This window comes from Caenorhabditis briggsae (genome assembly GCF_000004555.2).
Source record: "Caenorhabditis briggsae complete genome, chrV, whole genome shotgun sequence".
In the NCBI taxonomy this organism is placed as follows: Eukaryota; Metazoa; Nematoda; class Chromadorea; order Rhabditida; family Rhabditidae; genus Caenorhabditis; species Caenorhabditis briggsae.
In genome coordinates, this window is record NC_013488.2 from 6,398,063 (window position 1) to 6,418,235 (window position 20,173).

General features: G+C 37.8%; 3 protein-coding genes across 3 annotated transcripts; 1 reads left to right on the top strand and 2 right to left on the bottom strand.

The window, feature by feature from the left end:
• Positions 1-5,095, bottom strand: CBG06422 (the record flags this gene model as incomplete). Its single annotated transcript, XM_002647320.1, has 5 exons — positions 1-607; positions 876-1,132; positions 1,818-2,063; positions 3,303-3,500; positions 5,066-5,095. The coding sequence occupies 5 exons, from the start codon at positions 5,093-5,095 to the stop codon at positions 1-3; spliced, it is 1,338 nt and encodes a 445-aa protein (XP_002647366.1).
• A 6,469-nt stretch (positions 5,096-11,564) lies between these two features.
• On the bottom strand, positions 11,565-19,154 carry CBG06423 (the record flags this gene model as incomplete). Its single annotated transcript, XM_002647321.1, has 7 exons — positions 11,565-11,722; positions 12,195-12,291; positions 18,176-18,265; positions 18,329-18,438; positions 18,487-18,601; positions 18,917-18,978; positions 19,022-19,154. 7 exons carry the CDS (start codon positions 19,152-19,154, stop codon positions 11,565-11,567), a joined length of 765 nt encoding a protein of 254 aa, XP_002647367.1.
• Positions 15,207-17,922, top strand: Cbr-glb-33 (the record flags this gene model as incomplete). Its single annotated transcript, XM_002647322.1, has 7 exons — positions 15,207-15,307; positions 15,993-16,287; positions 16,337-17,049; positions 17,102-17,234; positions 17,286-17,429; positions 17,480-17,614; positions 17,815-17,922. The coding sequence occupies 7 exons, from the start codon at positions 15,207-15,209 to the stop codon at positions 17,920-17,922; spliced, it is 1,629 nt and encodes a 542-aa protein (XP_002647368.1).
• Positions 19,155-20,173: the final 1,019 nt, after the last annotated feature.

Below are 20,173 nucleotides of genomic sequence, written 5' to 3' on the forward strand. Positions count from 1 at the left end.
TCAGAGATCCAAGAGATCCGTGTTTTCTTTGGAAATACCATCATCCTTAGGATCCGCAACATCATCTGACTTGGCATCTGTAGTTGATGACGATTCCGATTCCGATAGACTTTGCAGCTCAGGTGCCACCGAATCAATGTCCATTTCAGATTCAGACTCAAAATTCGGGTTGATGTCTCCGAACTCAGTATCTTCAGGTTCCTCCTCTTCCGTCAGACCTTCCACGGTCTCTTGTAGAGATTTTTCTGGACCTTTTTCAGCGTCCTGAACATCTACTCCATCGTTTCCAATCAGTTGGTCTTGAATTGAACCTTCTTTTCCATTTTGATTTTCCTCCTGTATTTCTGGCTCCGATGATTTCACATTCTCCGTCATTTCAAAAGTCATTCCGTCATTATCTGATGAGCTAGCCAATTCAAAGTTTGGATTGATGTTCCGCCAGTCCTCCACGTCTTCTACTTTTTCTCGAACAACTGGTTCTTTAGGTTCACTTTGATTTTCAGAGACTTCTTGTTCCTCCTCTTCTTCTTCTGCACCTCCTTCCATTTCAATTGCCACGTCATCTTCCTGTCTCTTATACCTGATCACTGGAGTGAATACAGTAGCGCTGAAAAAAAAAAATTTTACAATTAGCTTCAGAGGCCGTATGCAAGAAAGTGGAAAACCATTTTCCGGTGTTTGGAAAATGGTTTTCCGATAGTTTGGAGAGAATTTTCACAGTGCTTATATTCACTTTTAGTCATTTTTCAGCCCAGAATCCATTTTCAAAAGGAAAAAAAATCTGTTAAAGCTCTCAGAAAACCATTTTCCAAACACCGGAAAATGGTTTTCCACTTTCTTGCATACGGCCTCAGATTTCAAGTTTCTAAAAATACCGTGGAAGTCTTAAATCTCCATATCGATACGCATACATTCCGACTAGCACTACAATGACAGTGAAATAGATCAGAGATGCCGCGATTTTAGAAGACGTCTTGATGGTTCTGTCGATTCTGGATGAGAAAGTTTTGATAGTTCCAAATGATGTTAGTTGTTTCGAAAGTAGTTTTAGAAGCTCCTTGGCCATTTCCTTCTCAGCCAGCTTGTGAAAATCTTCATCGTATGTCGAATTGTGTGTATTGATGATAGCGATCTGAAATTTTTCGGATTCATTGAGATTCTTCTTCGTTATTCTACAGTACCGGTCAATAAGATATACAAAAACGCATTTTAGGTCATTTTTTGGTAATTTTCGAAAAGTCTGGAGCTCGGCTGTCAAGTTTCCAATTTTCGAAAGACATACCATAAAACCTTTTTGGCACGTTTTTGTACTGAAAACGTGAAAAAACATATAATATGTAAAACCTGTATCATAAGGGCCCCTTTAATTGAAGGGCCTCTCTAATAGAAGGGATCTCCGAAAGGAGCTTGAAAAAACACAAGGAACCCTGTAATATAAGAACTCTCTTCAAAAAATGTTGCTTGAAATTAATAATTTCCGTCCATTTTCAGTAAAAATTATTCCGGAAATTTCAGAAAAAACGGCTGAAAAAATGGCCTTCTCTAATTGAAGGACCCTCCAGAAGTACCTTGGAACAATAAAAAGGTTGATACCGGTTTTACGGTATGTCTTTTAGAAATCGGCAAGAAGCTGAAAAACTGGAAATTTCCAAAAAGCTCTGTAAATTCAAGTTCAATCTAGGTCTGTTTCACACCCTCCAAAGTTTTCAAGGTGATCGGAATCTTGACAGCCGAGCTCCAGACTCCTGAAAATTACCGAAAATCAACTGAAAAATACGTTTTTGTTTATTTTATTGACCAGTACTGTGCATCTGTACCTCATACTCCGCTCCAAGATTATCCTTTGCCGTTTTCTCCAGTGTTCCAAAAACCTCTGGACTATTTTCCAAACGTTTCATCGCTAAGAAAAACTCATATTTCGCAGCAGTAATATTCAAATCAACCGCGTAGAAATTGATTCGAGTTCCACAAACCGGACAACAATGTCCAAACGGTACAAACGAGTCGATGCATTGGTCACCAACCCCTTCGCATTGTACGTAGGAGCAAATCTTTTTGAGGATCTGTAAAAGTAAACTTTAACCTCTACAACCTTGAGACCTCGGTATCAGTGATAAGCGCAGGGAAACGAGATACTTTTGTTCTCTTGAGCCTTCTCTTGTGGCTCAATAGGTTTCGAGAACAAGGACAAGATCACACTAGATTTGTTTTTCCGGCCAAACCAAACTCCTCTATCTTTTCTTACGTGTCAGTTTGGATCTACATCGTTTTTTCTAATTGATTTAACCCTAGTAAACACTAAACACATACAAATTTGAACCGATTTTTCGAATGTCAAGTGGATGTACCAACATTAAGAGGAGCTCTGCTGCGCCTCTTGACACAATTTGCGGTATGTCTGTATCAGTGTCTCCTGAGAGCTCTTATTCGTTTTTGTTGGGTTCAAAGATTCATTTCGATATATCGAAATTTTCTCTTGTTTGAGACTTTTGAGTACAGAAAGAGTGAGGATGTTTGTAACCACGTACGATACCGAAAATCGATGTTTCGATTCCTGTTTTCCAGATATGTTTTTCGAAAGTTCTTACTGTACATTCGAAAAATTGAAAGTTCTGCTAAATGTCAAGATGTTTATTTGTTCTCATGATCTTGATTTTTGGTTTTTTTTAGAGAATCGCCTAAAGAAGAGAGCGAAAAAAATTTTCATGCAACTTATCATGCGGGGAGCCAGCTTCGTTCGGGAATTGTTATTTCAGGAAATTTAATCTAATGGGACTGATTACCGTAAAACCTGTATTAGAAGGAACTCTTTCATTGAAGGACCCCTGTAACATTAATAATAATAATCAAAAGGCCCTCCGCAGGTACCTCGGAACAACAGAAGGGTCGACCCTTCTAATACAGGTTTTATGGTATATTGGTATGATAACTTTTGGTATGAGAACCTTAAAGATGGCGTCATAACTTTAAGGCAAGTAAACGGGACCGCGGATTTTTGTTTAGGGTACTTTTGGGATGGGTAGGATTCGGAAGCCTAGCGGCCCTAGAAGATTCTGGTTATGCCGACTTTCGATTTTTTTTTTCTGGTTATGCCCATTTTCAAAAGATTGGACAGTTTTCCGACCGTCCGGCCGTGGTTTTATTGCCTACGACAGAAAGTAATATTGCCTTAACTTTTACTCTACTCATTTCGTTCCCAATATTCAAAGTTCGTCAATTATTAAATTTTACCCATTACTTTCGAAATCAGTTTTATGACTCAGGTCAACCAATTCCGTTCTATAAAATAATTATTTTCTCACCTCTGGATTTGAATTCGAATTGATTCTTCCCGTCTTTTCATCGACCAAATTTTTATTTTTCACAATGATAGCATTGTCTGCTATCAACCTTTGAACACCTCCTTGGTCGCTTTCATGGGCCCACGGTCTAGCGAGATTGATTTGAAATTGGCCTTCCATACTTCGCAGGAGCACATTGAAGTCCTCGGTGGTCATTCCCTGAAAATTATTAACTACCGTACCGCCAACTTTGAGCCCGTATATCTCGTTTCCTGTCAAAGATATCAAAATGTGTTCAACTGACAAAATAATTATCATAATACCATCAATATTTTATCAGTAAAATTTTTTGATATCTCTCCCAAGAACCTAGATAAACCGGCTGAAATTTAAAAGTCTCATGTGATCATATAATTCCTGAAAACCCCGGGGAGAACCCTCCTGACGTCTTTTTTGTTACTGTTTGATCACAGTGAGCTACTTGACCCATTGACATATTTTTGTGTATCTCCTGTGTGTTTTAGAGCGTTTTTGAAGCAAGTGTTAACTGTTAAACTAAGTGTCCGCTCGTTAACACTTCACTTTTTTTGATTCTTCTTTTTTCTAGGTGATCATTCTTTGACAACACATCAAAAGACACAAAAAGGGACAGAAGGAAATCTATTTTTAGGAGGAAAGTATGACTTTTGGAAGAGTGGTTTTTAAAAATATATTTCTCTAGTTGATTTTTTTCCTTTTTTTTCACTGGCCGGAACCCCGTCTTCTCAATCTCATTCCCAAAAAAAACTCTTTCCAAGTACCACAAGAGTTCCTTAAATTGCATTTGCCGTCCTCAAAAAAAAATGGGTTCGCATTGCTCTCTTCTAAAAAAGAAACATACCAATCTAGACAACCGTCCTAATGATATTCTCTTGGGAATTTCAATTTTTCCTTTGTTTTATTTTTATCCGGGTTCTTCGTTTTACAGTTTGCATTAATAAGCAGGAATGTATCTAACTCCTTTTATCTAGGCCAAACGTTTAACTTTGAAACAACTTATCTCGGTTCCCGTAGAAGATATCATTAAATAATCAACTGGCAAAAAATATGATATTATGATAAACATTTATCAGTTGACAACTTTTCGATATCTTGTATAGGAAACAAGATATACGGTCTCAAAGATGACAGTTAGAGGGCCCTTCTATTACAGGTTTTACGGTAATCAGAAATATATTTCTATTTTTCTATTTTCATGAAAAAAATTCAAACCTTACACCCACTATTTCTGTCCTAGCTCTAAGACAAGCTAAACTTTGCCCTTTTTCAATAATGATTTCTGCTCCATGAAGCATCCTTATCCGGCCTTCCTCGGCTTTCAAGACTCTTCGCCGCGTTTTTACCAGCCTAATTGCTCATCCCTTCAATTCGAACCACACATTTTCCTACTATGAAAGCAAAAAACTCCCACTCATCAAAAAACAATTGAATTTCACTTTTCCGTTTCCTTCTTTCTTGCCATCCCCTTCTTCAATGTTTCTACTTTTTCAATGATCAGAAAACTGATGCTTCTCGAGATCTACAGTAAGAAATTTGAAGGATGGTCTTTGGCTGGTCCCTTTTAATTGATAAATTTTTGTTTTTGTTTTTACTTGGGCATTAGGATCCGCCTCTGCTGAAGCTAGACTTCCAAAATCTCGGTTCTTAGTTACTTTGCCAAAAAAGTGAGCCTTTGACTTTTTTCTGACCCCGCAAGTTCTCAAAATCTTTGCTAGATCGACTCTGGGTCAGCCACGCTGGCTTACGCTGACTCTCGCTGGCTCACGCTCGCTCATTCTGGCTAACGCTGACTAAGTCAAAAAAGATCCAGGCAAGATTTTGACTGAATCGCTGAAAGCTAAGTAGGTCACAAAGATGCCATTATTCTATACTTCATCCCATTGATGTCTCTTCTTTCAAATTCTGCCAAAAATCTCCACAAAATCTCCACCACACATGACTCTCCGAAAACCAAAGAAAATGCAATTATGTCTATTTTACTGCACAGCGACGCCTCCTGTAGTTCAAAGAGGTCATCATTTTCTGAAACCCACGTGGTCCCTTTGTCCCCGCGATTCCAATTTTAGGACAAAGCAAAGAAAGCATGTGTTGCAACATCTAGGCAAACAACAATTCATTCATTCTTGGAATGTTCTGAGGATTCTGAATTTTTAAATTTCTCATAAATTGAATCTTTCTTTGATGATTTTATTCTGTTTCTCATATATTCCCCATGTTTATAAGAAGACACAAAGGCTCTTTATAAGGACAAGTGGTGCGAGAAAATGAGTTGATGAATAATTGAAGACGTGCAATTGTCGGACAATATTGAGTTACTAATTGGCGCTCGAGAAAAAATGGATATTCGATATTCTTGATACTTTTCCATCTTTTTTTATTTTTTTTTTTTCATTCAAAAAGTTTCTCTCGCCTATTTGAAAAAATTGCATTCAGGAAAAAGATTCTCGGAATTTAGTCTTGGGGAAAACAAAAAAAAAAGAAGAAAACGAAGATTTTGGTGACGGGTGCTGGGGGAAGATTTTGTTAGCTTTCAATTAATTCTTCAATTTCCTTTCCCCCTTCGCCACCATCGCAGGAAAATCTCATTTCGTGCATTGATGTTGTTGCTTTTAAAAGGAATCAGAAGGCGTGCGTCCAGAAGACGTCGGAGGCGTATGCGGTTTCTTGGCGAGAAAACAAACACACGGAAAAAGTTCCAGAAACTCCTCTCGCTCAATTTCATTCTTTTCAATTCCCGGAGTGTCGTCAAACACCGACGACGTTTAATTTAAATCAACTCTCTCTCTTACTCTATTTTCTCCATTTGAAAGATGAGCCCGCCTCTTAAAAATGCTCGAAGACGTAGAAGACGTAGGAGGGATACTTTTAAAAGACACTTTGAAATGCACCCAGATAGATTTTCGAAACTTTCTTTGTGTCACTAGATACTTTAGCCAAATTTTGTTCTGATAGCATGACCGAAACGTCTTAATTTCTGGAGAAGTTCTGAAATTTTCAAAGTCATGTAAAGTCATATATAGCGCCATATTGTCGGAATTATAAAACTGACACCTGGTAAAATCCGGACATTTTTTATCCGAATAAGTTGACGTGTTTAGGTTCGAAATTCATGAAAATCTGTCAGACCTGTATTAGAAGGGCCTTTTTTTTTCCAAACCTCTCTCGGACGGCACTTCTATTTGAGGACCTTCCTATTAAAGAGGGTCTTATAATACAGTTGTTTACGGTATCAATAATTGTATACCAAACGGCTGCGATGAGCGCCAAGGCAACCACAAGCCACTTATGTCGTAAAGGGTTTTTGACTCCTCGAAACTCCCGAAAACCAAAGTTTATTGCTCAGTTCCCATTCCAGAACAGGTCACGTCATGGTTGATTCAAATAGGGAGAAGATCTAAACATCTCAAGTTTCTCTTGAGAAATATATGTTAACGATGGGGCAGCACTACAAGGAGAGAAACTTGAAAAGACGCATCATTTTCATGTTTCCCCCCAATTTCTCTAATTTTGTCACGTTGAGGCAGTCATATAGATCCTAGAGCCAACTCTCAAACCCAACTTCCTTGATCTGAATGCCATCTGTTGTTCATACTCTTTGCACCTCATAAAACCCATAGTCCCCTCTATCCCATCAAAAACGTTTGGTTTCTTCCCCTTCCTCCCTCACTATCACAATTTAATGCCAATAATAAAACCCGCGAGGGCTCCGCAAACCTAAGTGGTGCATGATCTACAGCTACCCATCAACCCGTCATGTTCTGTCACTTGGCACGGGGTGTGATCTTCGCAAGAAACAACTGTTGTGACCTCCCTCTGTCCCAGGATACACACTGGGGTTTGTTTCTCGTTTTTTCTTTTCCAATCAGTGTTTTTGCAAAAAAAACGTTTGTTGGATCAAAGTTGTCAAGTTGAGGGTTGTGACTTGCCGTTCCATAGATCGGAGCCTTTGAGCTAATTTATTTCGGTAACTGGGAAAGATTTCAAAAGTGGCAAACTAGCAAGATAATTTTCATTTCACGATGAACTTTTTGTCAATTCACAGCTTTTTGATATCTTTTACGCGAACCGAGATAGATTAGCTCAAAGTTGGAAGTTAGTTCTAGACGTATTTTTAAAATTTTAAGTTAGTCATAAAAACGCCAAAAGTGAATGTTTCAATACAATTTTCCGAATTCAAAACGGCCATTTTAAGATGATGACCTAGAAATCCAAAATCTAAAAACTAGTGAATTGTGAATATGGTATTACAGAACAATGTGTGACAGTTCCAAAACAGTTTGCAGATTTCAAAAATGCTGATTTTGAAGCGAGTTATATGTAATCTTTTCCAATTTGGCCAAATGTGGCCTAGTTTTGGGTTCCTAGGCCACCAAACTGACATGGGTATAACTCGCTTCAAAATCATTATTTTTAAATCTGAAAAGTTGTTCAAGTTTGTCACATTTTTTGCTACTGTATTTATGTTTTTTAACTTTCTGAATGCTTTCTAGGACTAAAAATCAGATCTTCGAGAATCTATGTATGTTTGTTTTCTCACTAATTAATTATGTGCCCACCAGGAAGCTCGGCGTGTTTCCCGTTTCCTTCACCCCGTATGATTTTTAAAAGTGACAGAATTATTTAATAACTTCTCCCCAAAGATCTTTTGATCTCTTTGGTCCAGCCTTTCTATACGATTTTCCCAAATCCTTCTTAACACTAGAGTTAACTTTTTTTACCATTTTTCTATTGGCAACTTTACTCCATCGAATTTGCATTCAATTTAATTTTGTATGTGCCTTCTCCCCAGGTTTCCGTTTTATTCCAAAAAGTGTCCGAGGAAATGAAGTGCAAACCGAATTTGGCACCATCGCCCAAATTTTTTTTCTTACCTCATTTTTTCACTTTTGCAGAAAAGGCACCGAAGATTTCGGAACAAAGTACATCGTTCTGTTCATTCATCATGTTTCACTAGACACATTTTTGGACCCGTCGTTGTTGGTGAAAATGGCAACAAAACGTGTTTCAAACAGTGGGAGAAAAAAATGGGCCCGCAGGCGGTTTATAATTGTCGCCGGATTTTCGGAGAGCAAAAGGTGCAAGGCTTTTGGACACTTTTTTGCCTTCGAAATGTCTAGGCTAACAATATGTGATTCTTTTGATTCGTTATTCTATAAAGGGGGGGTTGTGCGTTGTGGTTTGGGTCCAAGGCTGTCAGAAACAGAGCCGCCGTCGAGGCTATGGGTAGGTTGTTGTGGACCAAACCGTTCGTTCTTTCGGAAATAAGCTCAGTTACCCGGTAACTTCTAGTGCCGCTAATCCAACCTATCTCAGAAGAAGCGTAACCAAAAACCCGCGCCTGCTTCCGATTGCTTATGTTAGGTTTAGTAGCGGCACCTGATGTTTTGAAGTTCTGAAATTTCGAGAAATGTTTTTGACAACTCTCTGGTTTTGAAACCGAACCGCTAGTTTGCAATTTCAGGTTCGGTTACTTTTGTACTAGGTAGGGCAACTCAGAATTCAGTTATTTGAGGCGCCAAGCTTAGTTTCCGACTCACAAGGAGGTTAAAACTAGGCTGTGCCAATAGCCGGCCGCGGCCGGACGCGGCCCACCGTTACTCAAGCCGCTGGTAGGTTGCCGTGGACCAATCAATTCGTTCTTCTAAGAATAGGCTCAGCGACCCAAAAGAAAAACAAAAAAAACTAAGCCTTCTTTTTCAGTCCGTCGAAAATCGCCCACCGCCGACCGAGCTGGCCGATTTGAGCTGAGGTGGCATTTAGTGAACAGTCTGTCGTAAAATACAATGCTGTGTACGCAAACACTCTCTGTCATGTTGACGCGCAAATGCACAAATTTGGTCGGTCGGCCGGTTAAATTTCCTGACCGAATGGAAGTCTTACCACAAACAACTAAGACCGCTACGCCGCCGTGTCCTACCTACAACATAAGTACCGTAATCAAAGTTCTGCGACCGGCCGTTAAGGATTACTAGCGCTAAAAACTTTGGTTAAAAAAAAAATTTTTTATGCCAAAAAATATTTTTCCAACTTTCTGTCTAGCCTAACCTGTCCAATTTTTCTCTAACCCGATTCACACACCACCTCCCCCTCCAGCTCTGGATTTCACCGATTTTCTCACTCCAAGTACATTTGACAAGAAGGCAAACATTCGAAAGTTTCTCTTTCTCTCTCTTTTTATCTACAGCCAGCTCTAAACTGTGTGGATACCCTCCGAGAAATCCGCGCTGCCTTTTTTCGTCTGTGTCGGCTTTTCTGGTAAATTGTATCCTTCCACCCAAACGAACTGTAAACATAGACACTTTTAGTGTGTATGTCTCGTGTTTCAGTTTGATTTTGAAATTTCTTCATCTCTTATCCGAACTGGCTTATCCCCCAGTCGTCCGAATAAAATTGGTCTCTCAACTTGTGACTCATTTTGTACCCTCCCTCGGGCGGTTTCCTTGGGATTTTTGGGACTAAACTTATTTTTCTTTTTTTAGTCTCTGGTAACTTTAGTGGTTCTCAGAATCCTGAAACTGACAGGATCTCGTTATTTTTCTATGCTCTACGTTTTTATACGATTAGCATGTTCCCTCTGCCTAGCCACTCTACAACCACTTGAAACCTAGAAGTCATGAGGTACAAAATCCGATGATGATTCTTGTCATGTTATGTATGTTTGAAAAAAATGATGTCAGTTCTAAGAGAGCCTTAATCAACATTGACAGTTTTACGACAGGTACGATGCTAGTATTTTTCTTAAGCGTTTCATTTTTATTTATATCTTTTAACGGAAAAGAACTATTTTATAGTCTATCTCATCTTATTTTTTCGAAATTTGACACCTCTCTCTCTCTATACTGTGATACTCTATATGCTAAGACACTTTTGAGACAATACGCTACAACTTTGAGTAGGGAAAAACAGCGAGATAAACTTACTTGTGACCTAAATGAGACCTTAGGAAAATAAATATCATCAACAACATTTTTTTGAGGGTATAGAACTTCATAGAGCCAATTTTCCTCGGTTCCTTGCCAAAGATATGAAAAAGTTATCAACAAGATAAATTGTTTAACATAATATCACAAACATTTTATCAGTTGACACATTTTTGATACCTCTAATAGGAGCCGAGATAATTGAGCTCGAACCTGATAACATCCGGGGCCCTTCTATTACAGGTCTTATCTTCCTTATATTATATATGTATATATATAAAAAGCTACACGCGTCTGTCCGTCCTAATGTCAGGCTGTGGACTTTTGAGAAGCTTTAAAAAGAAATATGGATTTACGTGACCCTTTGAGAAAAAAAATAAAGAGCGGAGTCACGAAACAGTAAAAAAACTAAACTGAATCGCGCCGAAGGCGCACCAGCTTTCTGGTATGACAACAATCGGATTACGCCTCAGCTGGTAGCGATGCGGAACCTCCAGGTGGGCCCACTAGTTCAACTCCTAGGGGGCGAACACCGTAAAACCTGTATTAGAAAAGCACCTCTTATAGAATGGCCCTCCAAACGGGGATTGAAAAAATAGAAGACCCCTATAAAAAAATGGCTCCCCTCAAAATGCGTTGTTTGAATTTAAAGATTACAGTACTTTTCAGTGAAAAAAATTCCTGAAATTACAACTTTTCTCAGAAATTGGTTTATTTAACTAAATCAATTTTGGTGAAATTGATGAATTTTCATGAATTTTGAACAGAAATTCACCGAAATTTTTGATGAAACATCTTGAAAAAAAAAGATTGTTAAAAAATAAGGGCCCGTAGGCCCTCTGATTGTACCTTGGAACAACAAAAGGACCGGCCCTTATAATACAGGTTTTACGGTAACAAAGAAATTTCGAGAAATATATTTTTTTCATTTCTTTCCCTCCTTTAAAGTTCGAACCCATTAGAATTTTTAATCTAACTTTTCTCACCGTTCTAGGGTAAACAATCCTATTCTGAATAACAAAAACCTTAAGACTTTTTGTTTTTCATTTTCTATTATTTCTTTTTTCCATTATCCATCCTTTTGTATCATGAGTCATTGCGTCATAACCATATTTTCAAGAAACCTATGCCAGCCCGAATTTCAGCATTACCAAAAATTTTTGGACACTCATTGTTTTTCAAAAAATTTAGGAAGAAAACTAATTATTTTTTTACTAATTAATTTTCGGTTTTCGACACCTCGGAATCGGAATCAAAATCCATAGGATCAACTAGGATTTTTGTGTGAGAATAACCCGGAAAAACAAATACTACAGTAAGAATCCTATTCTTTGAGTCTTCTTGCAGAATTCATTACTAATTTTCTGGAAACAAAGTCTTCCAGAATGCTCTTGTTTTGCTTTTTCCAGAAGTCACTCGAACTGGAGTCTGTATATCTGCTTCTTCCGTTTCCACCCCATTTCCCAGCGAAAAAAAAACTAACTGGAAAACTTTTTTTTGAAAAGAGTAGCCCATTTCTCTGATGACGCACGTCATTTAGGCTTTGAAGAGAGAGAGTGATCAATGCGCTTCCTTTCCTTTAACTCATTTTTTGGCTTTTCTCTTTCTATCGCTAAATAGCAGACCTTTCCAATGAATCCAGAATATGCTAGGATCCCAAAAATCTAGAAAAAAAAAACTTATTTTTCAAAACTTTTGTTCCTTGAGCAAAATGTCAAAAACAGATTCCACTTTATGTACGACAATATGACAACTACTAATCTGACGTATTGAAAAAATCTCTCGTGATTTGATTTTCATTAATATTGTTAGAGACCGTGAAAATGTTATAGAATATGCTCAAAGTCTTAGATTCATAGCGACGATACTCAGGTCAAGCGGTTACTGTTTCACTCCCTGGGCTAACGGAATCTAAATGCAACTCTCTAGAATCCCAAGTCCCATAATTCTTTACAAGTCTCCATCAAAGTCAATTCCACAAATATCGCGAGCATCGAGACGTGTCGTCTGTCAAACTCAGGAGCATTGGATAGGTCCTTATCCGACGGCTCCTGAACTTTGTGTCATTTTCATTTGCCTTTCTCGTACTCCCCATCAGCCTACTACTAGTAGTTTTCCTTACCAATATATAAAGTTCCTGTTTTATTTTGAGAGCGCGATTCTCATGAAAAGGACGCAAAACAGATATATTCATTAAACTTTTATGTATGAATAGGATCTTTTCGATCATGTCTGTTGGACTAGAAGAATGTATCGTCGTCCTTTATATTTCCGGCTATTTTAGTGGGGTCAACGATTAGAAGTTTTTATTTATGATTAGAAAACTGGTTTTTGAAGTTTCAAGTTTTTAAATAGAGAGTTCGAATAGGTGTCTAAGCTCGTGACTTTGAAGAAGCTAGAAAAGTAGTTGTTATATTCTTGCTGAATATTTTACAATTTCTTAAGCTCTCACTATCAGACAAAATGAAATCTTGAGATAGGGTACAGTAACTTGATATGATGCTACGCGGCTTGCGCCATTGTAGCTCAGCTGGTAGTAACGCGGCACCTCCAACGGTGGACCCACAACAAATTCCAAAAAAATCCAGCCAAACGGGGCCTTTCTAGCTTCAAAATTAGCTGAATTGCAGCGATTTGAAATTTTTCAGAGGCTTCGATTCTCAAAGTAAAACCTAATTGTTAAAGGCTATTTGAACACCAAAAAAACGCCATTTTTCGACACTAGAACCCCTCAAAATAAATAAAAACCACGATTTCGGCACTTTTTGAAGCCTTTTTAAAGATTTTGCTCAGATGGCTCAGTGGGATTTTCGGTTCAAAACCTGGGAATCTCAAGGCCAGATGATTTCTCTCGGTGGTAAAATGTTTTTGAAGTTTTTAGAGCATTTTCAGAATGTTAGAAGTATCTAGAAATGGAACATTTTGGATTTTTTTAGATATGAACAAAATTTCTAGAAAAATAGTTTTTCTTGCTTCCCCTCCTTTAAGAGGTACTGTAGCTGGGCAAATGGTTTTACCAGAAGCTCCGGTTTGACCCGATTTCAAACCCTAAATGCCATTTCACCCCTCTCTTAACAAGATAAGTCAGGGTTGGCACCATCCGAATACATTTAATTGAATCTTGACACCAACCAACAATCCAACCCACTCACAGTCGATTTCAATCTTTTTCTCGAAAAATTCCAATCTTTTTTTGCGAAAAATGCACCCCATCCATTCTGTCTCATTCTCCATTCTCTGGTACATGACAAAAGATGATGGCTGCCGGAAATGAAAGCATCATTCATCAGTTGGGAAGCCCGCCCGGACATGTGCTCCCTCCTCCCGCTTCTCGATTTCCTGTGTGTTATTCTCGAATCTCCCATTTTATCTCGCTCCTTTTGGATTTTTTGGATATCCCCAGATCAGTACTCTATGTTCCCATACCTTCCCTACCCCCATTTTTCTTTTTTATCTTCTTCTTGTTCTTCTACTTCACTTTATTTTTCTTCTCCTCCTCCTACCAATCCAATTGAATTGAACCAAGTTTTCCCTTTCCTTTCTCTCCTCCATAAACCATTTTTCGTCATTTTCCATTTTTTTTCCTTCGGTGTGCCCTTCTTGAAGTTTTCTTGTCATGCACATCTTGGTAGTCCTGCATTATTCAGATTGGTATTTCCAGAAGATTCTCGAGATTTGCTTCTCGTGTCCTCCATTCAATTAGCTAGGAGATCACTTTTCATTATCTAGAAATGTACATGTTTGCATAAAAAGGAGAACAATACATGTTATACTTGCTTGCTCTTTTTATAACAAAGAAAAGTAAGGTTTCACTATTTTCTGAAGTTCAAATACTACTAAAAATTTTTTTTCATTTACCGGAAACGTTCTAATAGAAGACCACCCTTTACTTGCAGTTTTCTCAATTTCTGCAAAACGTATCAAAAAATTGTCAATTAATAAAGTGTTAATAATAATATCACAAATATTATACCAGTTAACATATTTTTGATATCTTGCATAGGAGCAAAGATAATTAAGCTCGAAGGGCAAGGAGGCCTTCTACTAGAGTGTTTACGGTTACGGTAGTTTAACATTGCAAAGCGGATAATTCCTAGCAGTAATTGCAGTGAAACCTGTAATGGATAAGCCCTCTAACTTTTAAATTTGAACACGTAAATCTCATTTTCTGTAAAAGGTATCAAAAAGTCGTTAATTTCTTTATCATAAATCTTGAACATTTTATTAGTCGACACATTTTAAATATCGCTAATGAGAACCTAGATGATTAGGCTCAAAGTTCATGTATAGGGTGGCCTTATACTACAGTGTTTTTGGTTACGGTAGTTTAGGATGGTAAAGAAAATGAACCTCAGCCGTAATTCCCGTAAAACCTTTAATAGAATTCCCTTTAAACTATAACTAGGCTCTTTTGTTCCAGGTTTTATGGTAGTGGGAATTGCACTTTTAGCAAAACTAAACTATATTTTCCACCCTCATCTCATCTCTTCTCATTTACTGAAAATTTCTATTTAAATTCAAATTGGACTTTAAGCAGAGGGGTTCGCTCTATCTATAATTACCATTTTAGTACGAATTCCTATTTGTTGATATTTTTTGTCTCTAATTCTGCTTATCTTACTTTATCTGCATTTCCGTATCAGTCAAATTGATTCTTGCGGATAATCATTTGGAAAAAAACTCTATTTCCTTCTTTCTATCTCCGTTTTGGAGTGGAGAACTTCGATGTGCTACGAGAGAAGAGGCTCAATTTGTAATTTAGTCAGGTTTCGTGCAAAAAAGGGCACGATTCCCCAAAAAAAAGTGGTTCGTCTCTATCTTCTAATTCAATCCTTCCAAACTTTCAAGTGGTCCGATTCAACATCATCTTTTTTCTAACTTTTTTTATAAGTAAAACTTTTCGTGCTTAACAATATATTTTGCAGCAAATAAAAACACAGACAATGTGTTAGTAATAATTGCAACGATGGGATTTATCACAACGACAACTCTTGCGCCCCTTCTGAATGATACTGATGACTTCCAACTCGTACAATGCTATCTACCACAACACACCAAGACTTATTCGTTAGTTTTTTTTTTCGGTTCGAAATTTTTAGGTGAAAAATTAAGGCTAAACTTACCGTAACCACTCTAACAGAATGACCATCTAGCTTTCAACTTTGAGCCTGTCTATCTTGGTTCCTGTGAAAGATATCTAAAAGTATTCAATTGATAAAATATTTTTGATATTATGATAAAAAATTTTATCAGGTGACCGCTTTTTGCTATCTTTTACAGGAATTGAAATATATGGGCTTAAAGTTTACTTACCGTAATAACTAATAAAACATCCTCCTAGCTTTCAATTTGCGCCAATTTATCTTGGTTCTTGTGAAAAATACTAAAATTTGGTTATCAAACAAAATATTTTACAGAAAGTGAGATTTATGGTCTCAACGTTGATGAGCCATTAGAGTGGTTTCGTTAGATAATCAGACCACATCTAGTTTAGTCACATTAAGTATTTTTGAGGAATCGAAACTTTCTAGTATTTTTAAGAAATTAAAGCCAAATTTATTCATTCTTGTTCTTTTGAACGCCGTTTTTTATTGAGTTCATGGTATTCAAAACCCTCAAACTTTGACCTAACAAGAATCAAATTTGAACCAGAAGTGCAGAAGGACGGGAACTTCCGCATTATGTTAAGCAGCGACATTCTATAAAATCAGATTTTCTTTTACTGAAAAACACAACTACATCGTTTTTTCAGTCACTTCTCGACATTCATAAATGGTTACGTAACATGTGCGGTCATTATTATCGGAACAATGGGGAACCTGAATGGAGTCAAAAGTGTACACGTCACATCGATCGACAAAAACCGCGGCTTCGCTTTGGCGGTTTCAATGTTGGCTCTCGCGTTCTGGGATACTGTACTTCTGTGGTCAGCGTTTTTCTACTATGGATTCAAGGGAATCGGACTTTCGGGTAATATGAATGGTATCAACATCAATTCGCTTGTACCCTGGGTTCATGCCCTGTCGCACATTGCTAATACGGCATCAGTGAGTAATTAAAACCTTTGATTCTTTAAAAATTCTGTTAAATTTTCAGACTTGGTGTGTGGTCTCCATTACGATGCAACGATTCATTGCTACTCGAGACCCATTCCGATCCTCACGATCTCCAATTCCACCCACTTCATTCCGAGCCGAACGACGAATCTCATTCATGTATAGTTCCAAGTATCGCCGGTTATTCAGAACACCTTTGGTCTTATCGTTCCTTGCAATCATTTTCAATCTCCCGGCATTTTTCGAAATCAAGTCGACTCCATGCTTCAACGCATTAACCAACTCTTCCTCGTTCCAACTCACCCTCACATGGCTCAGGACCGACAAGTTCTACTCGTACTACCGGGTTGTTATAAGAATGCTTTTGGTGTCTGTGGGACCAAACATTCTAATTATTTTCCTCAGCGCTATAACTCTATTCTACCTTCGAGGATCCAACAGATCACGACGCCAGCTTTTCCAAATGACTGATAATTTATTGGATAGGTTCGCCACCAGAGAAAGTATGAATACAGTGATCTCTGTGATGCTTGTAGTCAAGTTCCTAGCGTTTCGAAGTCTCACATTCGCACTTGACATCTTTGAAGTGATCGGGGAAAACACAAATTACTATGTCATTGATATTAGCAACTTGATGATACTCATCAATTCTGCAACAAATTGCTTGATCTACCTCAAAGCAACAGAATGGCTAAGCCAACGACTTATCGAGAGAAGAACCATTAAACGAAAGAAGACGATTTGTGATTCTGGGTGAGTTCGTAAAATGGAAACAAGTATAATTATTAGAATCTGTTAGTTTCAGCCAACTGCTGGGAGACCGGTTGTCAATTCTAATCTCCTCTTGGGAGAAGGCAAACGAAATGACAAATGGCGAAATTGGAGTCAGAGTTGCGTGGAACATGGTTCGGAAACATCCAACGATGTGCAAGAAAACTGTAAGAATTGGATTTAAATTAAAAAATAAATAAACCATTGTCTTCTTACAGTTACCGGAACCCGAAAAGGTCTCTCTACTCAACGGCTCTTGCAAGCGAAGCATTGATCACGCCAAGTTCCAAGAAATTGGCGGACGGATATCCGGGTTCATCGCAGAGCTGCTTGAATTAATGCGGACTAATCAGGCGGAAAGTGTAAGGAAAAATTGAGTGTTATCTTCGCATTTGATCTCAATTTTTTTCAGTATATAATTATGCGAATCCGCCGAGTCGGAGCGGTTCACTACGACAAAGGGATTGTGTTCTCTTCATCTGTATGGAAGGAGTTCAAGTATACAATTCAGAGCATCATTTCAGAAGTGCAGTTCTCGTCACCTCAGGTTAGTGAGGGCCGTTTACCAAGACTGTCGTAAACAGGATTATAGTTAGGGTGCATATGTAATAGGTAGGATTTGGCTGTCTAGTGACCATATAAGTTTCTGGTTAGCTTATTTCCGAAAGAACGGATAGTTTGGTCCACGGCAAGCTAACCGCGGCTTGTCACATTAAAAACCTAATATTAAATCCATGTATTTTGCAGGAACGAGAAGCCGCACTTGATGCATGGAACATCTTCATCTCGTTCATCATTCGAGAGATGAAAATGGGAATCTGGGCGATCGGTGACACGATAGTACAGATGCCATAACTCCGATCTCCCTTTTTCGCCTGTTGCTCTCCACTGTACATTCATTGTATCATTTTTCGTCATATACTTATATTTTTTGCTTATGTTCATTTTGCTTACGCTTCCATCGCTCCGTCCCTCCATCCCATTGATCCCCATATTCTACGAGTAATGTGACCCATAACCGTTTTTTTCCTTGTGTCGCCATATATTTCTTTTGCAAATATATTTCTTTTGCATAAAAAATCTTATTCTTTCTGAGACAAAAACTTACATATCGTTTGTAATAACGGAATCTGTTGACTTTCACAGGAAGGTCGAGATAGATTTGAGCACTAGACATGGAAGACACAGTAACGTCATCCTGAAATAATAATAGTTCGAAGTTGGTTATTCAGGAAAAAACTGGCATATTGAAATTACTCACATATTCACAAGGCACCTGGTTCATGTGAAGAAAAAATCTCTTATCGGGAATCCAGTTTTTCGGGTTGTAAAATGATGTATCATGACGATCTTCACTGGTGTAGAACTTTTCTGGAATATTCTTTTCATAGATTTTGTTCTAAAGCAAAAGGGTAGTACGTTCTGGCTGTTTCAAATGGTCCTTCGCACATTGCCAATTAGAGTCACCGCCCAAATCAATTCCGTTATCCGCGAATACAATAATCCCGTTTTTGGGTAAATAGATCGATTCGACCTGAAAATCTATACGTTTCTCATTAAATCAATATTCTTACACGGCTTGGTTTTGTTTAAATTGGCTTCTTTCGAACCCACAAAACCAGTAAAAGGTATTCTGTATTCTTCAACTTTGAGCTTCATTATCTCGATTCCTGTGGAAGATTTAAAAAAAATCTTCCAACTGATATAGTTTTTGTGAAATTTTGATGAACAATTTACCAGTTGACAACTTTTTCCTATTTTAAACAGCAACCGAGAAAAATGGGCTTAAAGTTAAAAACAAGGGGCCCTTCTATTACAGGTTGTTCGTCATACATATTTCTGAACTTACATTAACGTTATGATCCATGAACGCCACCACTGGCATACTGCTGTCAAATCGGATTTCGTCTCCTATAATCAAAGATATAGAATATTAAGACTGATTGTGTCACACCAATACACGGTATCTCTTCATGGAGCCAGTTTTCGGCACTGCTCATCTGGGTGGATGCGTCGAATGTAAAGTGGTTGGCATTGGCTTGTAGGAATAAAGTGGTAAGAAGAAAGATCCGAAAGTTAATGAGCATTTTGGATAATGGGTTTTGGAATAACCTGGAAAACATAATTTGTAAACATTCTGAAAATGGACAGCATACTCTAACGAACAACATAGAAGAACCCGTAAAACCTGTAGTAGACTTTTCCCTAACTTTTCATTTTGAGCCAATTTTTCTCAGTTCCAAAAAAAAGTATGCCAAAGTTGTCAACTGATAAACTGTTTATCATAATATCATAAATATTTGTCCGTAGACACATTTTTGATATCTTTCATAGGAATTGAAATAATTGAGTTCAAACTTGACAGTCTGGGTACCTTTTTATTACAGGTTTTACGGTAATCAAATACGAATTTTGGACTTGAGACCAAAGAATTTTCAGTTCAGAGTTTTCCTTTTTTTGCCATTTTTCCGGTTTATGATATAACTGAATAATAGAAAGAACTGGGATGTTCAATTTGAGAAACTTATTAAACCAAAAAAGAGGAAATTTTCAGAAAAGTTTCAATTCGAAAAAATTTGTTATTTCACCAAAAAAGCGTCAGCTAACACTGCTTGGATCACCGAGTCTGTGAAGATAATCCCGTTCCTTGAAATTTTGTTGTTTCTTTGATTTTTCTTACTTTTTTTTAAATTACCGTAAAACCTGTATTAGAAGGGCCGGCCCTTCTATTGTTCCAAGGTACCTTCGGAGGGCCCTTCTATTACAGGGGCCTACTTTTCCGGTCATTTTTCCCGAAAATTTTCGTCGAAAAATGCAACGCAAAATACATGAAAATCTATCGAAATCACCAACATTGAGCAAGTTTTTAATCAAAAAAAAGTGTTTAAAGGAGGCCAGACACAAAAAAAAAGTTTTCCTGATATTTTGCATAGGGAACCCCCATGAGTGGTTAAACTCATGACAGGCAACTCAGGGGTACAGCGCCGCTACCGGCTGAGCTACGGGGGCGCGGATTTTCCGGATCATTTTTCGCCGGAAATTTTTTATTTCTAAAACATATTTTGAAGGGGTTCCTTTTTTACCTTTTTATAGAGTTCTATTACAG